Here is a 17,307-nt window from a genome sequence, read left to right on the forward strand (position 1 = left end):
GGGGGTGGTGTTCTGCGGCAAGAATCAGCACTCAGGTGTGTATAACACTGACGGGGGGGGGGGGGGGGGTTCTGTGCCAATCAGCACTCCAAACACACAAAGGGTATAACAGTTCAACCAGTACAGAGCACACAAATCGCTTCTCATCCTCTATGTCTGTTCTTCTAACCTCTTCAACTCAAAAGGAAGGACAAATTCCTAATCTCAAGTTTAAGGACAGATTGTTATGGGCTGCATTCAAAAATAGAAAATAGCTGCATGTGGTTATAGCTCATTCAAATTTGCACTCAAATTTATCCAGTTGCAAGCATTTGTTTGAGTTGCACTTTAACACACAAAGTTCTGCAAGAATTCAAATTGACACAAGGCATTTACTTGTGATAAATCACTGATAATTAGATAAAACTAAAGCCTCAAGAACTATGACAAAGTTCACTGTAGGGATTTCGGTGCTTTTTTTTTCTAGCTTGGTTTATAACAAAATTTTACGATAGAGAAATACATACAGTGTATTTGTACCACAAATACTGGTATTGGGTCTTATGACATTCAAACTTATGGTCCCCCCCCCCCCCCCCCCACAGTGCATGGCCTTGCACTACAATTATGGTAATTTCTTGTGCACCAAAACAACATTAGAGACACATGTGATCTACTATGGGAATTTTTGCATGCTCTTTTATACACTATTCTATACGACACATGTTAACATTCAAGTAATCCTCCTGGAATCCCTGTCACCTCAACAACACTGAAATTAAACTGAACTTGGGCTAATTACAATGCATATGTATATGCTGCATATAATCTAATATACCATAGAGCATTCATCAACTAGGCACTTTTCACATCATACATCGGGAATAGGCAACGAGTATGTCTTAATTAATCTAATCAAAAATTTAAATTCCATGACCACCATCACCAATATAGATAATCATTTTAATATGGGACTACCAAAGAGATGCAGATGTTGCCATGGATGCTGTTTCAATGGGAACAGTCTTTGTTAACTCAATCTGACAGTGAATTACTTCTCTAATCTCTGATAATTGAAACAGAAAGAAAAGTGCTGCTGTTGTCATGGATGCTGTTGCCATGGCAATCCATGTCCTCCAGCCATCAGTGCCACACATACGTAGTAATTAAACAGCTAGCCAAATAAATGGTCAAGAGTGTCTTGTTATTTGAAGACTGAAAATAAAAACTACACTGTAAGTGGCCAACATCCTCTGGCTGATAACTGTTAGCTGGAAGCAGGCTGGGATCCCCTGTCTCAATTTGGTGATTTTTTAAACAGCATTTCAAGATGTATCCATGCATTATTGACCTTGAAAGAGGAATTGCCCAGAGTCAAAGGGACTGTTCAGTATTGGTGGGGATGAGAATTTGGCTCTTAACTTTTTTTGAGACACCAGGAAACCACTTATGAAATTTAGTTAGTACAGCGGATACCATTCTACAGGAATTCAAAGTTTATTTGATGAAAATTGGTTTTAGTATGACTGAGGTATCCCAAAACAAAGTGAAACAAAGCAATCATAATAAAAGCTGGGTCCCATCTTTTATTGGGATCGCTCTTTTTTATGATATCTCAGCCATTTCAAAACCAATTTTTGTCAAATAAACACTGAATTCCTCTTGAAATTAGACACTCTTTTAGATTTCATAAAAAGTTTCTCATTATCTCACCAAAAAAGGTTAGAATTCTGAAGTAAGGCCTCAACCTAAACTGTACAATTGTTTTAAGGTCTATTTACACCGAGCACAGTATGGCCAATGGGTCGGGTTTTTGCTATGGTGCGCCAAAAGAAACCATGTGTGGTTCTGTTACAATATCACTTCCCCGCTATTCTCCAACTTTGTTACAAAATCAATCTTCTACTGCTGATTGTGTTGCTCTTGATTTTGACATAAAAATAACAATTTTGGGTGATTTTATACTGAATTACTGATTCTTTTTGAACGGAACAAGACATGGTTCCTTTTGGTGCACCATAGCAAAAACCCGGACTGTTGCCTGTACAGTGCTCGGCGTATACACGCCCTGACATTACTCTGGATAAAGATGACTGGCATACATCATTAAACTACAGTAATTGACCATTGATGATGGACTGATTTTGCTACAACACGCATTACCCATATACCTGCCCAAGTATACTCGGGACTCGTCCTCAACAGGTTAAAAATCAACCAATTTCAGTTTACATTGAACATAATGTATATGCATGAACTAAACCTGCACAGATACTGGTAAGAGTACATATGTGGTTTACAGCATATAAAAGTCACTATAAAAGACAAGTGTGATTCTCTTCTTTTGCCAAGTGCTACAAAACAAAAGCATCAACAGCAGCTTCAATATTTTACAATGCTGACTTCCAGTTTTTGTTTTTGTTTTTGTTATATTCCTCCTTACAAGCATATGCAATTTGATCCCATTGTTTTATGACAATGCTCAACAAGTGTAGGAAGTCTCAAAATGCTCATTTTATGTGAACCTTCCGCCCCCCCCCCCCCATTTTGATAATAAAAATGCCGTTATTTGATATTACAGGAAATATTAAACAGAAAAGAGGACAGAGAAAAAAAAAGAAGAGCGTAGGTGGTGCCTTTTGTCTTGTTTTTCCCAGGCCATAATCTGGCTTTAGAACAATGCATGTAGAGCGTGCTCTCAATGACTGCAAGGTTTACACCCACGTAATGGCAGGCACTTAAAACATGTGCAGAGGAGCGTGCATTGATAATCATCCAGAGTTTGAACTTCACTTCTCACTGTCTTGAGCAAGATATATCAAACAACGAAATGTTTGATTTTACGATATTCAAATATTTACCTACATATATTTATAGACACAAGATAACATAATTATCAAATTTTTCGTCTATCAATTATCTGATGATTCTGAATACAATATTTCTCATCTTATCAAACAAGCTTAAAGTATTTATAGAATTATTTCATAAGTTTGAATAAAATGGCATCCCCATCCCCCCAGGACCCTTGACCGCTATTCTTCGGTTAGGATGCATCATGCAGCCGACTGCACCAGCAAATTTTCACAATGTTATCATTTGGAAGATCAAACATTATCCAAACAATGTGCTAATAATAATTGCAGTGGTTTTCTTCGTCAATGTTGAATCAGTTGTGCTCTGACGAGCTGCAGATGTTTCTCAGAGTGCGCCAAATTGAGTCATTCTTCCGATTTTGGGCAGCTTTTATTTTGTTTTGTTTTTATTAAAACAATCTAGAAGGGTACATCCCACATCTCGGCTGTCCTGGGTCCCATTTCATAAAAGATGTTAGGATAGCAACTCTTGCTGGAATGGCAACTTCCAATAGCAACAGCCAATCAGGAAGCTGGATTCTTGTCATTTGCATGACAATTGCCATTCCAGCAAGAGTTGCTAATATTGTATCAACTTTTGATAAAACTGGACCCTGGAGTTCCAAGTGACTGATAAGTACTAAACGTATCAGAATCAACCAGCCTTCCGCAGAAAATTGAACGGAAAATTAAAGAACCTGAAGAAAGCAAACACACACACACACACACACACACACACACAAACAAACAAACAAACAAACAAACAAAACTGCACAATGCCAATAAAATATTATCTTACAAGGACAGAAAGCAATATGATCTCCTCAACTCATTACAAGTCAGTTGTTTTGAGATTACTGTAAAAGTAGATATTTTCACGCACAGGCAAGACGAGTTTCTCGTGTTTTCAATTCTGCGCAATCAAGACATCAACTACGGGAACATACATGTATGGCAAGGAAAAATACTCGCACGCTTTTATTTTCGCACTAGTTTCTGGTTGCGTGAAATGCGCGAAAATTTCAACACCGCCAAAAATTTCCACTTTTATACAGTAACCAACTGTAGTGTAACTAAAACATGTTGTGACTTTTATAGGAGATGTTGCAGAGACATCTACTAGAACAGGTGGAGACTGGAAAAAAAGCCTCTGAAAAAATCAGCCATGTTCAACTCTCTCACTACTCCCAGGAGACCAGACTAGTCTTCAGGAGATGTCTCCATGACCACTTCACAACCAGTGAGACTCAAGTCGCCACCAGGTCGCCAATGAGATATCCACTTCTAACCAGTTGAGGGCGGTTTGATTTTGCTACAACACGCATTTCCCACAGACACCTGCCCGAGTATCCTCGGGACTCGTCCTCAACGGGTTAATAGTAGATCATACATATGACATCTTTATCTCTTCTTTTTTTTCATGGGAACATTCAATTCATCCTCAGAGAATTCTGTATATGCCATATATTTAGCAAGTCTAAATTTTCTTGAATCAAGACTTCAACAGTTTTGCGAGTGGTTAAGAATGTGTAATTGTTGGATAGTACTGTAGAATGGAGAAATGTGTTGTATGTGTGCACTGAATGTATGTATGTAGGCTATGTACTTTACAGTGTATCTGATAGGATCATGGAATTTCAAGGCCAATTATGGAAGAGAAGTAGATAATTTCATCTAAAAAATGTGCAGATTGAGCATTCATCAGGAGTTTGCCTTCACTCCAGCTGCTGCTAAATACCCGGATGTCCAACCATGAGAATACAAAGGTTTTGTCCAGATTCTCTGGCACTACAGGGTGGTTCACAACTTGAAATTTGAGCATGGTGCAAGCTCAGAATCTGAGAATATCGCAGAAATTCTAATAATACACAGAGCGCACTTAACGAGTACATACATGTAGTACGCAATATTTTGCAGCTTATCTCTCTTTTTGCTGCTTACATTCAATGTTCTCTCTCATGTTTTGCACACAAACATCTACAGTAAGTACCAGGTAGTTTGATGTTTCCTTTGTTTTGCATAATATTTTTCACATGTTTGATTACATTTTGTTTTGAGCTCGTTGCAAATTCTTGAGGATGTTGCACAACATGTTGCTGGCTTTTGAGGATGTTGCACAAGAGTTTGGGCATGTTGCACCGACATGCTGAGACTCATCATGGACTACCCTGCACCATAACGCCCTCTCACCTGATCTTAGTGCCTTCAAACATGCCCGTGCTGATCATGTAGGGATTGACCAGCGTGAAGTGGATGCCGTCCTTGCCGGCCGCCCTCATCTCCCGCACCAGCGACTCGTGCAGGCCGACAGCGGCGAACTTGCTCATGCAGTACTCCGGCATACCGGCGGCCGACAGCTCGCCCATGATGCTGGCAATCGTGACGACGTGGCCGTGATTGTTTTTCATCATGTCTCCCAGGAAAGCCTTGAGAGTCTGTTAAGTTGGAAATTTGAATACTGTTTAAACTGTAAGAAGAGAAACATTCACAACATGAAACTATCGTGAATTGGAGCCGAGGGCCTGTTTAGCGACATGAAACTTTTGTGAATTGGCAACTGACATTCAATGCATTGTGTAGACAAAACTTGCTCGAATTTGGGCTCCTCGCAAAATTTGCAAAAGGTCCATGCACATGAACATTTCTTGTTTTACAGTACACTGGAAACATATTTTCAATATGAGCATAAAACTTCATGAGTGTAATGGTAAGAACACGATACCTAAGCGTCAACATTACAGGACTAGGTTTACGCCCAAGAAAGAATACACGGTGAACCATGAAACCATCAATCACTACATGCGTATAAAGAATTTTCCAATCAAGGAAACCTTCAAAGATACATGAATCAGGACTTGTTGGACTACTTTGAAAGTGGTCGACTAACTCGTGAATGAGAACCACAGCAATGGATTAACCCGTCGAGGACGGACTGATTTTGCTACAACACACATTTCCCGCAGACACCTGCCCGAGTATACTCCGGACTCGTCCTCAACGGTTTAAGAAACAAGTATCATCCCTATTCAATAAAAAAGTTAGTGATTTCCCATGTTTGAGAAAATGCAAATGGCAACACAGCAGGTAATATTTTCCTAAAGTTGTTAATTTTGTGAATTTGAGCCCAATTCGCAAATAGTGCATTATCACTGTATGGCACAGACAATACATGTACACTTAGGCGTTGCATTAAAATTATACCTTGCAGGATCCTGTAGGATCCTGATTTTTTTGCAGGATCCTGCAGAATCCTGATTCTGCTTGATCCTGATTGCAGCATAGTGCGAAACGAATCAGGATCCTGCAGGATCCTGATTCGTTTCAGGATCGTACAGGATCCTGCAAGGTATAATTTTGATGCAACGCCTTATACAGAGAGAACCAAAATTGTGCACTGTTTTGTTAATCAGGTTATCTTATAACATTGTGTCTTAGCAAATCAATGTACGTGTCCCTCATAAAACTACCTCTTAACCTGTCGACATGCAGCTGATACTGCCATTTACATGTATTTCCCACAGGCATCTGCCAAAGTATTATTGTAGGTACATGTACATGTACAGTTGTACATCTATACTCAGGACTAGTCTTCAACTGGTGTTTATGTCATCATGCCATGCTGCCAAGTGACCACTAACTGCTACCGACAAACTCAAACTGGGAACGTCATGACTGAAAGTTCATGTGGTATCCAAAGAGCCACAAATACTCTATCAAATATCCATATGATGCAATAAAAGAACTTGCAGAAATGAACATCATTTATTTAAGAATATGATTAACTGGACATGGGACATTCAATGGCAAGATAGAGAGAGATTGTTTGTGTACATGGCAAACCTTGTTCCATGTAAAACATTGTAGCTAAATGTAGATTCTACACAATGTAGATTCTACACTACCCCACTTGGGGTTTTACCAGGTGGCAATCTTTCTATTTTGTTTGTGTGTTGTTGTTATTGTTGTGTTTTGGTATATCAGTATCTAAAAGGAAATGGTGGAGTAGACACTCAGATGATTGCTTCAAGGCTTGGGGAAATCCTAGGTCTGTGGTTTAGGTTTGCCGTCAACCAAGTGAAGGTAACAGACCAACAACAAAGCCTACAGATTACATTTGACAATTTATATCAACTCTTTATGTGCCACAGTAGAAACCCCCTGTGTGCCACATTATTCTGAGACACCAGCGTAGTCATGCTTTGGGAAAACATTCTGTTTTTCAAATCAATGTAACCTTCATAATAGATTTCTGTTCAGCTGAATATGTAATGAGCAAAGATGTAGAGAAAATGCCAAGCTTTGCTTTGATGTAAAGAGTATGACAAATCTATGTTTGTTTTTCTTTCAAATGACCAGTAGCTTTACTGTATTAAAAGGCATGAATGTTACACAAAAATAAGTGCCAAAAACGTATAATTTACATGCAAATCCAAGATGGGACACTGCTTGCTAGTCAATCACCAAATAAAATGCAAGCTATATGTGAGAGAAGAATAACGAGAAATGGCTTCATTGTACTGTGGTATTTGGCGATTTGTCGATCAGTTTGGGCGGGTTTGTGTGTTTGAGCAGAATCATGCGAAGTTTGCATGCAGTCGACTGAGTCGGGCATGCGAACGTGGCACATAAAGAGTTAAAAGCACTGGAGAGATTTGGGCATAGAAGCAGGAGCCCTACCCTCTACCACTAAATCAAAATGACTACCTACAGTGTATAATTGTGGGCACGATCCAGTTTTGCTGAGAGCTACACTGTGAGGATGATCTAAATGCATTTTCACAACAGATTTGACATCTAATAATGGAATGAAATACGCTTGTAATTATGAATGAAATAATACATGTTTCATCAGAATCATAGGAAGTGACATATTGGGGTTTCATGCATTTTCACAAAACAGTGATATTAGAAGTAACCACATGCACACACTGTATGAAAATTAAATGAGGTGATAAAGTCATGGCCTATGACAAAGCTCCATTAAACTTGTGAAACAATTAATTTTTTAACTGAGAGAACATGAAATGCTGAGCTCTCACCCAGGCATGGGCTAGCGAATTGACTTCAACCGTCTTGACGATAGCTTCATCTGACAGGTCCATGAACTTCTTCCCGGCGATGATGCCGGCGTTGTTGACCAGTATGGTGACCTCTCCGGCCTCCTGCTTGACCTTCTTGGCTACCTCGTAAACCTGCTCTCGCTTGCTGACATCACAGACGTAGTACCAGGCCTTCTGTCCAGTTCTCCTGACCAGCTGGGCAGTCTCTTCAATGCCTATAGGTGGAAGGGTCATAAGAGAATGTTACCGGCAATGAAAACACATTGTGACATCACAGACACCTGAAAATAATATCTTTTTTCCCCCACGGATATTATCAAAATCAAAAGCACAGCATCATTTTCTTCACATCCAGTCATTCTACAAAGCAGTTGTAAGGACTTTCATAATTAGCATCAGAGATTTTCATTTTTATCTTTTTTTTTAAATGTATGAGAAATAAAATGTCCCTCCTTGGAATCCAATGCAAGGGTTATGCACTAATGTCATCTCTACCTCATTATAATTTGCATTACATACAGATATGTGACCCGCTACAACAAAAGGATCCTAAAGTCGCTGACGGGCGAGCCAAGCATGGCCCAGAAAATTTCTATTTTCAGGCCTTTCCTTTGATCCTTTAGCTTCGAAATTTCGGCAGATAATAGAAGATACATTAGACTACAAAATTATGTAAAAACAGAAATCCGAACGTTTTGACAGATTTTGGTGATCTGACTTCAAACTCGATTTTCTCGGCTCACCCGTCAGCGACTTTAGGATCCTTTTGTTGTACCGGGTCACATATAGTATCATACATGATTGCGAGGAAAATTGTAAATTACACAGCATTTTACTGCTTTTCTATGAAACTCTCATAGTTCTGCTTGTGCGACTGAAAATTCCTTGTGTTGGAGGCAACTTATACATCAACTTAGTCACCCTTTAACCCATCGAGGACGAGTCCTGAGTATACTCGAGCAAGTGTCTATGGGAAATGAATGTTGTAGCAAAATCAAACCGTCCTCAATGGGTTAAGGAGCCTATACCAACCACACTGGAAAGCTAACCTACAAATTAGCCAATTACCACTCAACCATGGGTGGGAACCATTGGCCCATGATAGATGTAACTCTCTCTCTCTCTCCCTCTCCCCCATCTCTCCCTCTATCTTCAGGGTCTACCTCTCTCTTTTTGCACAGATTTACATTTTCTCAATTTTCCGAAGTGTGCAGCTGACTGACTCAGGCCACGGTAGTAGCAATGCCTTTGTTTCATCGATCAGATAAATGTGGTATATAACCCACCATAATCCATTGTCACAAAGTTTAATACATTGCTAGTCATGATAGCCTCACCTGTGGTTTAGTATGGGTAAGAGCAGGTGTGTGATTTAACCTGTGATTATCTGGCTTTTGCATGCACTCTTTACATAATATCAAATCCAAGGGCATGGTTTGGTACTGATTCTGTTTTATGTATATTACAAACACTGTATTTCATTCATTGCTAGTGTGGTATTGCAATGTGTAGAGTAAAACATATCTTTCATCTGAGCTCTTTTTTTTAATCAATATCGCCATTGCTTGTTGTGTTGTTTTTGTTTTTGAGTAGATTTATAAAAAGCATCTTGATTACTAAATCTGCAACGGGTTGTTGATTTCCTATATCTTTCTCATCTCATTGGCAAATTGAGAGTCTATTAACTTTTTATTATCATGTGAAGATAAAATGATTGTAACCAGCTACTAGTATTCAAGTAAAAAGTACATATGATATTTTCTCAATATAATATTTGTAGGAAAATTTAAAGCTGCCAATTTAAAGCTGACTCAACATGATCCCCCTCTCCCATTCAGACCATTCACAACAGCATTACTACTGAGAAGTCAGAGCTGACACACTGAGATTGGGAAATGACATCATGGTTCTGTAGGTACAATATGTAACCTGCAAGCATCTTTGTTTCTTTCTTTTTTTCTGTGCATATATTCTTTTGATGAATCAACATCTGTATTGTAATTTAGATAGTCTTCTCTTTGAGTTCCACTGAAGAAGAATATCTACATAAATTACAATAAATTACGTTGATTATGTTCTTCTCTTTTAGGGGAATGACTGGCAATATGGATTGCCAGGTGATGATACAATAAGTTTGATGAGCACTACTTGATATTTAAAGGCATAATGTACCATTTGCAGATGAAACAAAAATCCAGCATTAGTGCTTTAAAATAGTTCTAAAATGTGAGTTAGAGATAGAAACAACCACTGTAGACATTTGAATCTAGGTATAATCGGTTCAAAGTATTGTTAAATGTACAAAATGTGAACAATAGGTATGATAAAAATTTTTCCAGACTAAACCGTCTACAGTTATGATTTATTGAGAAAAATACTGATATCTCCTTATATTTTAGGCTTTAATGCGAAAATTTTTATTTGGTAGGACGTTTTGTGATACAACAGACCTACACATGTGCATCAAATGTGATATCTTGAAAAATTTTTAAATCACTTCTCCCAAAGCTAAACAGAAAACCTTCAAGATTATCAATTCTTCCCCCCCCCCCCCCCCCAAAAAAAAGCTGATGTCATGGTCGGGTCACCCAGTGTTTGAAGAACATGCATCCATCTCCAGACAGAATGGTTGAAACACCCCCCCCCCCCCCCCCCCACTCCCGCCTTTTTGTTCTCTTCTAGCCTTGATCTACTACTGTACACCGCTATCAAAGGTTATCCCACAGCCATTTTGGCAACCTGTTGCGTGCTCCATTCATGAGTCACCAACCCGGTGCAACGCTTCTCTCGTGTTGACATTTTACATGACATTTACATGACATACGCCGCCATCCCGTGAGAGAGAATCTCACACGCTACCCTTGGAAAGCCACTGAAGTGAAGAAAACGATGTGATTCGAGACAGAGGGAAATTGATTAATCCTCGCTGTGTTTGTTCCTCAATGATATTGATGAGGGCATACTCGGTCAATCAAAGATTATGCCAAAACTAAATGTCACTCACCTAAGATTCAAGCAAGGGAGGGGGAAGACAAAGATCTTATCTCCCCCCCCCCCAAAAAAAAAAAGAAGGAAAAAGGGAAGAGAGGAGGATTGAAGATGAAAGAGAAGCAGAACAAAGAGGAAGAATGTAGGAAAGAGAAGGAAAGGATGGAGAAATTGAATATTACATTTAAGAGAAGATGAAGAAAGAAGGATGAGGATTAGAAAGAGGAGGCAGAGGTGGAGGAATGAAAAAAGGAACAGCAAACAGATTAGAACAAAAATGAAGAACAGGAGGTGAAGGAGGATTAGAAGGAGGAGAAGAAAGAGAAGGGAAGAAGGAAGAGAAGGAAGAGGAAGAAGAATCAGGATTTCACAGGACCTAGACCAAGTTTTCAGAAAGATAATTTGATAATCTCACTATAAATACCTCCAGATAACTAATCCCTTGACTACATTTACATTCTGACAACATAGCTCAATGAATGGAGCTAGTTAAACAATGATTGCTCTTCATTATCACTCATACCTGGCAGATAATCAATTGCCTACAATGTTTCCTATTTAACTCTTTATGTGCCATGGTGGAAACCCCCTGTGTGCCACATTATTCTTAGACACCAACATTGTCATGCTTTGGGAAAACATTTTCTTTTTCAAGTCCATATAGCTTTTTATAATTTTCTGTTTAGAAGGACACGTACATGTAGTGAGCAAAATTTTAGAGAAAATACCAAGCTTTGTTTTGATGTAGATTGCATGACAAATCTGTTATTGCTTTTCTTTTAAATGACCAGGAACTACAGTATTGTAACAAGGCATGACTTTTGCACAGAAAAATGGCGCTAGAACTTGAACACATCGTGGGCTGGGTACAGTGTAAGTAATTTGTGCTGTCATGATGTTGTACCATGCTCAAATCCATAGTGTGTGTAAACAAAGACTGCATACAAGTTATCCTGTATTACAATTTTTCATTGCCTTCCTTTTCTAGGGGCGGATCCAGGAATTCCGTAAAGAGGGGGCACGTTTACAAAATTAAAGGGGGCGCACGTACCCCTCCCCCATTTTTTTTCTTTTTATTTCTTTTGTTTCAACAAAAAATAAAGGGGGGGGGGGGCATGCGCCGGTTGCGGTCCTCCCTGGATCCGCCCCTGCTTTTCCTTTTCCTCCTCCTCCTCCTTCTTCTTCTTTTACCCTTTTCCTCTTTACTACACTGTACTCTACACTTCCTATTTCTTTTTCGTTTTCCCTTTCCCACTCTCCTTTGTCTTCTTTTCCTATTTCCTCTCTATCCCTTCTTCTTCCTTCCATCTCTTCTTGTCACTCTTCTCCTTATCTGCTGTTCATATTCACCTTCTTCTCCTCCTCCCCTCTTCCTCTTTTTCTTCTAAACTTCTTCTTCTTCTTCTTCCTCCTCCTCCTCCTCCCTTCCTCCTCCTCCTTTTCCTACAGACTGATTCGGGTTCGTTGAGGGCAGCAGACAATTTGTGGCACTGGGCACAGCCATTAGCTCAAATTGCGGTGTCCCAGCCTACCCACCCCCCCCCCCCCCTTTCCCCCACCCCCGGGCAACATGTTTATCGCGCACTTGTAACAAAGGTTCGCGCATTTAGCAAGCGTTCGCGCACTCAGTACGAGACGCCTATTGGCTATTAAAAACAACGATGCATCAGTTTTTCATTCCGCGAGCGTGCTAATGTAGGGAGGGGGTGGGGGAGTGGGGAGGGGGGGTGGTCGGCTGGGACACCGCAGTAATGGCGCTGCCCATGCCGATAATACACATAGTGCATCACAGAATCGGTCAATTGTCTTCAGTTTCATCTCGCAACAATCTCTGAAAACTTCTCTTGTCAATGATGAGGTCAATGATATCACACTCAATGCATCCTATTTGCTTCCCCCTTATAAGTAAGCTTGCCCAGAACCCCTCTCAATACAGTCTGACCCCTGTTATCTGGCCATGTCAGAACCGGTGCCTGTCCAGTATTATATGCAATTTGACTGAATATTGTAAAGGAGAAACAATCTACATTTGAGTACAAAAAATGATAGGCTGCTGACCCAGTGCCAGTGTAATTCATGCTTGCATACTTAACCCTTTGAGGACGGCCTGATTTTACAACACGCATTTGCTAGACACCTGCCCGAGTATACTCAGGACTCGACCTCGACGGGTTACAATCATAGTCACAAAATTGAAACATTTTACTGCAAAATTCAAAACACATTTCTGTAAGGAATTGAATGGGTAAATAGAATGAGTTCTGTAGGAGGATAGGAGGTATTGAGTTGAAATCACTTTTTTTTTTGTCTTCACTACTTGGAGGTGTCCAGATATAAGAGAAATTTGGAAAGAGAGGATCGGGTAATCGAGGTTGGACTGTACTTTACACATAACAAGCATTATGTACGAGTATGAGGCATACTTCACACTTGTCAGAACATTAACAGCATTGTGTCACTTGGCACTGTGACAGCTGTGATTTAGTAACATTGTAGTTTGTACACACAGCCAAGACAAGGATGGGCTAGTGTCATGTTCACTGATTTCTGAGGACTGTAATTTGCAGCCGCGCTTGGCCACCGAAGCGTGTGGCAAGCCTGTGTCGTGTGGCACTAATTCATCTTGCAGATATGCATGGAGAAGCGGCACACTATTTTGAGTGGGATAAGCCGCAGTGATTCTCTTTGTCCGCTCCTGTTTGACGGGATGTGCCGCTTCACGAGTTGGCGGCCAGAAATGCTGGCTGGTTGCCATCCGTGGGGTGATCGCTTGATTGGCACATAGAAATGATTGCTTTGCATAAAGAACTAATGGGGCATCATTCATTTTGCCATTAAATTTTGTGCAGAAGGTGAGACTCCATTATCTCGTGTACTACCTAGCTTTGTGTTTTCCCAGGTCTGTGTGGTTTTCTTTTTAATACTTTTTCCAACTATAATCGCCAGCTGCTCCTTCAACAACAGATAATTTGCATGAAGAAGTCATAACTTGGAGCACAAAGTACTTGGACTAAATCCCTCTGATCATACCATAAGATTTACAGAATAAAATGAAATCCTTGAAGCTTTGCAATTCGTCGGGTGCCCGTGCATTGGCCGCTAACGCAATACAAATTGTATTGCGTTAGCGGCCAATGCACGGGCACCCAACGAAAGTCGTCAAGCAATTATCACAAATGCATTTCAAAGATTAATTTACTGGGCTGCTTGTCTCTTGGGCTGATAAAGATGAGTTTATACAAGGTAGTTCCACAAAATTAGACTGGAGCCAGTGAAAACTATAAATATATGTCTGTACTTGTGTGCATCTATGTTTCTGTGTGAGTGTGTGTATTCTGCATGTGTTCATTAGCAAACTGGAACAAGCAAAAACCAATAAAGGTTTTATCTGTATAACGCAAGCATGTGTACAGGCATGTTTTTGTGTGTATGTGTGTGTGTATACTTTTATATGCGTGTTCATGACACGTACCAATGTGTGTACCAATGTCCATCAGCCATATTGATGAATCACATAAACTATGGAAGATTTGTTTGTTTGTTTTTTTTTTTTCCTGCAACAATAGCGCAATTAAAAAAAAAAATCCAGAATAAAAATTCTTCACTGTCATACACTCAATGCAGTTTACTCGTTCTCTTTATCTACAAGTATGTTTGAAATCTCAAATAGCAAATGCACCATGACCCAAGGGATGAATAGAAGAACAAACTATAAAGAGATAAATTCATCAAGATAGTTATGTGTACATTCACATGTTGTATGTGACAAGTTGAACATTAACGTACACTGTTAATGTAAAAGGAGATATGAAAACACTACATTGTTGGCATCGTTTCAATTACAGAATACTCATAAATGCAAAGTTTCAAGTGCATAAATATTCTCATATAAACGTACATGTATTTGATCTCTCATGTTTTATGATGGCAGTATTTTGTATAGTTTTTTTTTTTTTCTCCCAGCAGAGCCTTGAAATGCCAAATTTATGATGGAGGAAACTTCAAGGGTTGTAGAAAGTTACCTTCATCAATCAGAATTTATGAATATGACTTTCTTGGTAGCTTAAATTACCTTTAAAAGCAATTGATGATGATTGTATTTCGGAATAAACAAAGTATTATATACCACCACCACCAACAACAACAAAAAACAAACCCAAAACAAACAAACAAAAACAAATAAAAACACCCAGCAAGCTCAAATACACTATTTGCATAAAACAATAAAAAGTATTATTACACACTACAATGTATGCATCTCTTGCAATCTCTTCATTCTGTTAAATATACCATTTAATAGTCATTCTAGTCATAATGTGTGACTGACACTCAATGCCCTTGACCTTTGAACCTAAGGATTGACTCTGACCAAGTTTTTCATTCTGAAGGAAGTCACTACAGGGCAGGGTATGAGGAGGTAGTGCAGAGAAAAATATGAGTGGTATTATTATTTCTGGTGTCTGCATCATTAGGTTGTGATCATTACATTCATTCTATATTTGTCATGTTTTGAAGAAAAAAATTGTGCGGAATAAACACCATGTGTTTGTAGTCCTTGAAAGAACTGTTGTTTGGAACAAGAAGACCCTAGAAAGATGAGGATGGGGGAGGGAAGCAATATAGGGAGTGTGTAAGGAAAGCAAATAGTGACAGTCAAAGGAAAGCACTAAGTTTGTCACTTCAAATGTTCTTCTACAGTGTATCTTTGGAAGCTATTTGGAAATTAGGGACAGTTAATAGGAGGGGCATGCAGTGGTATAATGGAAAAAGTGCTCAAGAGACATACAGATGTACATTTGTTTCATTTCCTTTTCCAGGGATGCCCACTACAACATGTATGTATACAGCATTGCAGTATTCCATGGGTTGAAAGACATGTGACTCACCACAACAAAAGGATCCTAAATTCGCTGACGGCTGACACGAATAAATTGAGTTTGAAGTCAGTTTTTGGCATGATTTTGGCATAATTTTGTTGTCTAATGTATCATCTATCATCTGCCAAAATTTCGAAGCTAAATGATTGAAGGAAAGGAAAGAAATTAGCATTTTTCTGGGCCATGATTTTCCAACTTTCAACGGAACAGAAACATGTCCGAAGATTTGGATTTAGTGCTGTGATAGACTCTGCTCCTAGCAATGAGGGAGTGATCTTATTGGTCAGCACGTGGCATCCTGGTTACTGATTGGTCATGCATAGACCGCTGGGGCTAAGCTTGAATGAACATTGCGGAGGTTGCTAGGAGCATACCTTCTATTGTCAAGAGGTGAAAACTGTCCTGCCTTCCCTTGATTGCGTTGGAAGGAAAACTTTTCGGGTGGTTTTCTCTAAATACTGATTTCCCAGAACACTCGACATGCTCTCATAAAATCATTGATATCTCAGTAACCGAGTACTTTTATGAGTCATGTTCCATATGAAATTAAAGCTGAAGAGTATAAAGGGAATAATGTCATGTCATTTTCAGAAAATCGACCTCCCCCCAACTTTTGGATCCTTTTGTTGTAGTAGGTCACATACTTTATGAAGAAAAACAGTACTTTTACGCCTCCTGCAATACACTGAGTACCACGATGTGTGTGCACTCCCTACCTTGAATGTTGATGTCCCAAAGGACCAGGTTGCAGCCCGCGGCCGCAAATCGGATGGCCTGGAGTCGCCCGATGCCGCTCCCGGCTCCCGTGATGAGCACCAGCTCTCTTTCTAGAGACTTCTTGCGAAAGTAAGCGGGCACCACGAGGCGGAACAGGGCCTCCCCCACATAGAACAGGACCAGGTACATCATCTGCACCAGGTCTACGATGAAGTCAACCACGATCATGACTGCTGCGGAATGGATTCTTGGTCGTTGATATTCTTGCTATTGGTGATGCTGTGGATTGGCAGTGGTGGTGATGTTTCTGGTGCTGTTGCTGGTGGTGTTGGTGATGTTGCTGCAGGTGCGATGTTGTTGGTAGAGGTGGTGGTGGTTATCTTTGGATCTTGCTGGCAGCAATATGCTGGGATGAAATTTAGAAAACATAACAAAGAGATGACTTGCTATCACACTGAACTCAAGGATAATCCTTATAAATAATTAACCTGTTGAAGACAATTTCCGAGTATACTCGGGCAGGTGCCTATGGGAAACATGTGTTTATAGAAAAATCAGCTCGTCCTCAATGGGTGAAGAGAGTATTTGTGACCATGTATCAAAAAACCAACAAAATGGCATACAACCTGATTTTGCATGAGGACTCAAAATAGGGATATAGGTAAACCCAGTCAATCTTTAGTTTCTTACATTTTCTAAAAGAGCAATAAACTTCTGCATTTAATTCCAACGTTTGGGATTCTAAAGAAAAATCCACGTCTGTTGACTTTTTGGTGGTTTTGCGATGCAAGGTCACATGCATTCGGATGATCTTTGCAACTGAACACATTC

At 39.7% G+C, this 17,307-nt stretch overlaps 1 protein-coding gene across 1 annotated transcript in view; it reads right to left on the bottom strand.

Moving 5' to 3' along the window:
• The window catches only part of LOC139716002 (retinol dehydrogenase 10-B-like), a 40,033-nt gene that overhangs the window by 4,798 nt on the left and 17,928 nt on the right, over window positions 1-17,307 (bottom strand). Inside the window, exons 2-4 of the mRNA XM_071627560.1 lie at window positions 16,476-16,882; window positions 7,874-8,109; window positions 5,025-5,269 (exon numbers count right to left, since the gene is read on the bottom strand). Coding sequence (XP_071483661.1) covers window positions 5,025-5,269; window positions 7,874-8,109; window positions 16,476-16,704 — 710 coding nt within the window. The 5' untranslated portion in view covers window positions 16,705-16,882. The remainder of the gene's footprint in view (window positions 1-5,024; window positions 5,270-7,873; window positions 8,110-16,475; window positions 16,883-17,307) is intronic.

Source organism: Diadema antillarum, unplaced genomic scaffold (genome assembly GCF_040938485.1).
Source record: "Diadema antillarum isolate AM-2024a unplaced genomic scaffold, OU_Dant_1.0 scf00000060, whole genome shotgun sequence".
In the NCBI taxonomy this organism is placed as follows: Eukaryota; Metazoa; Echinodermata; class Echinoidea; order Diadematoida; family Diadematidae; genus Diadema; species Diadema antillarum.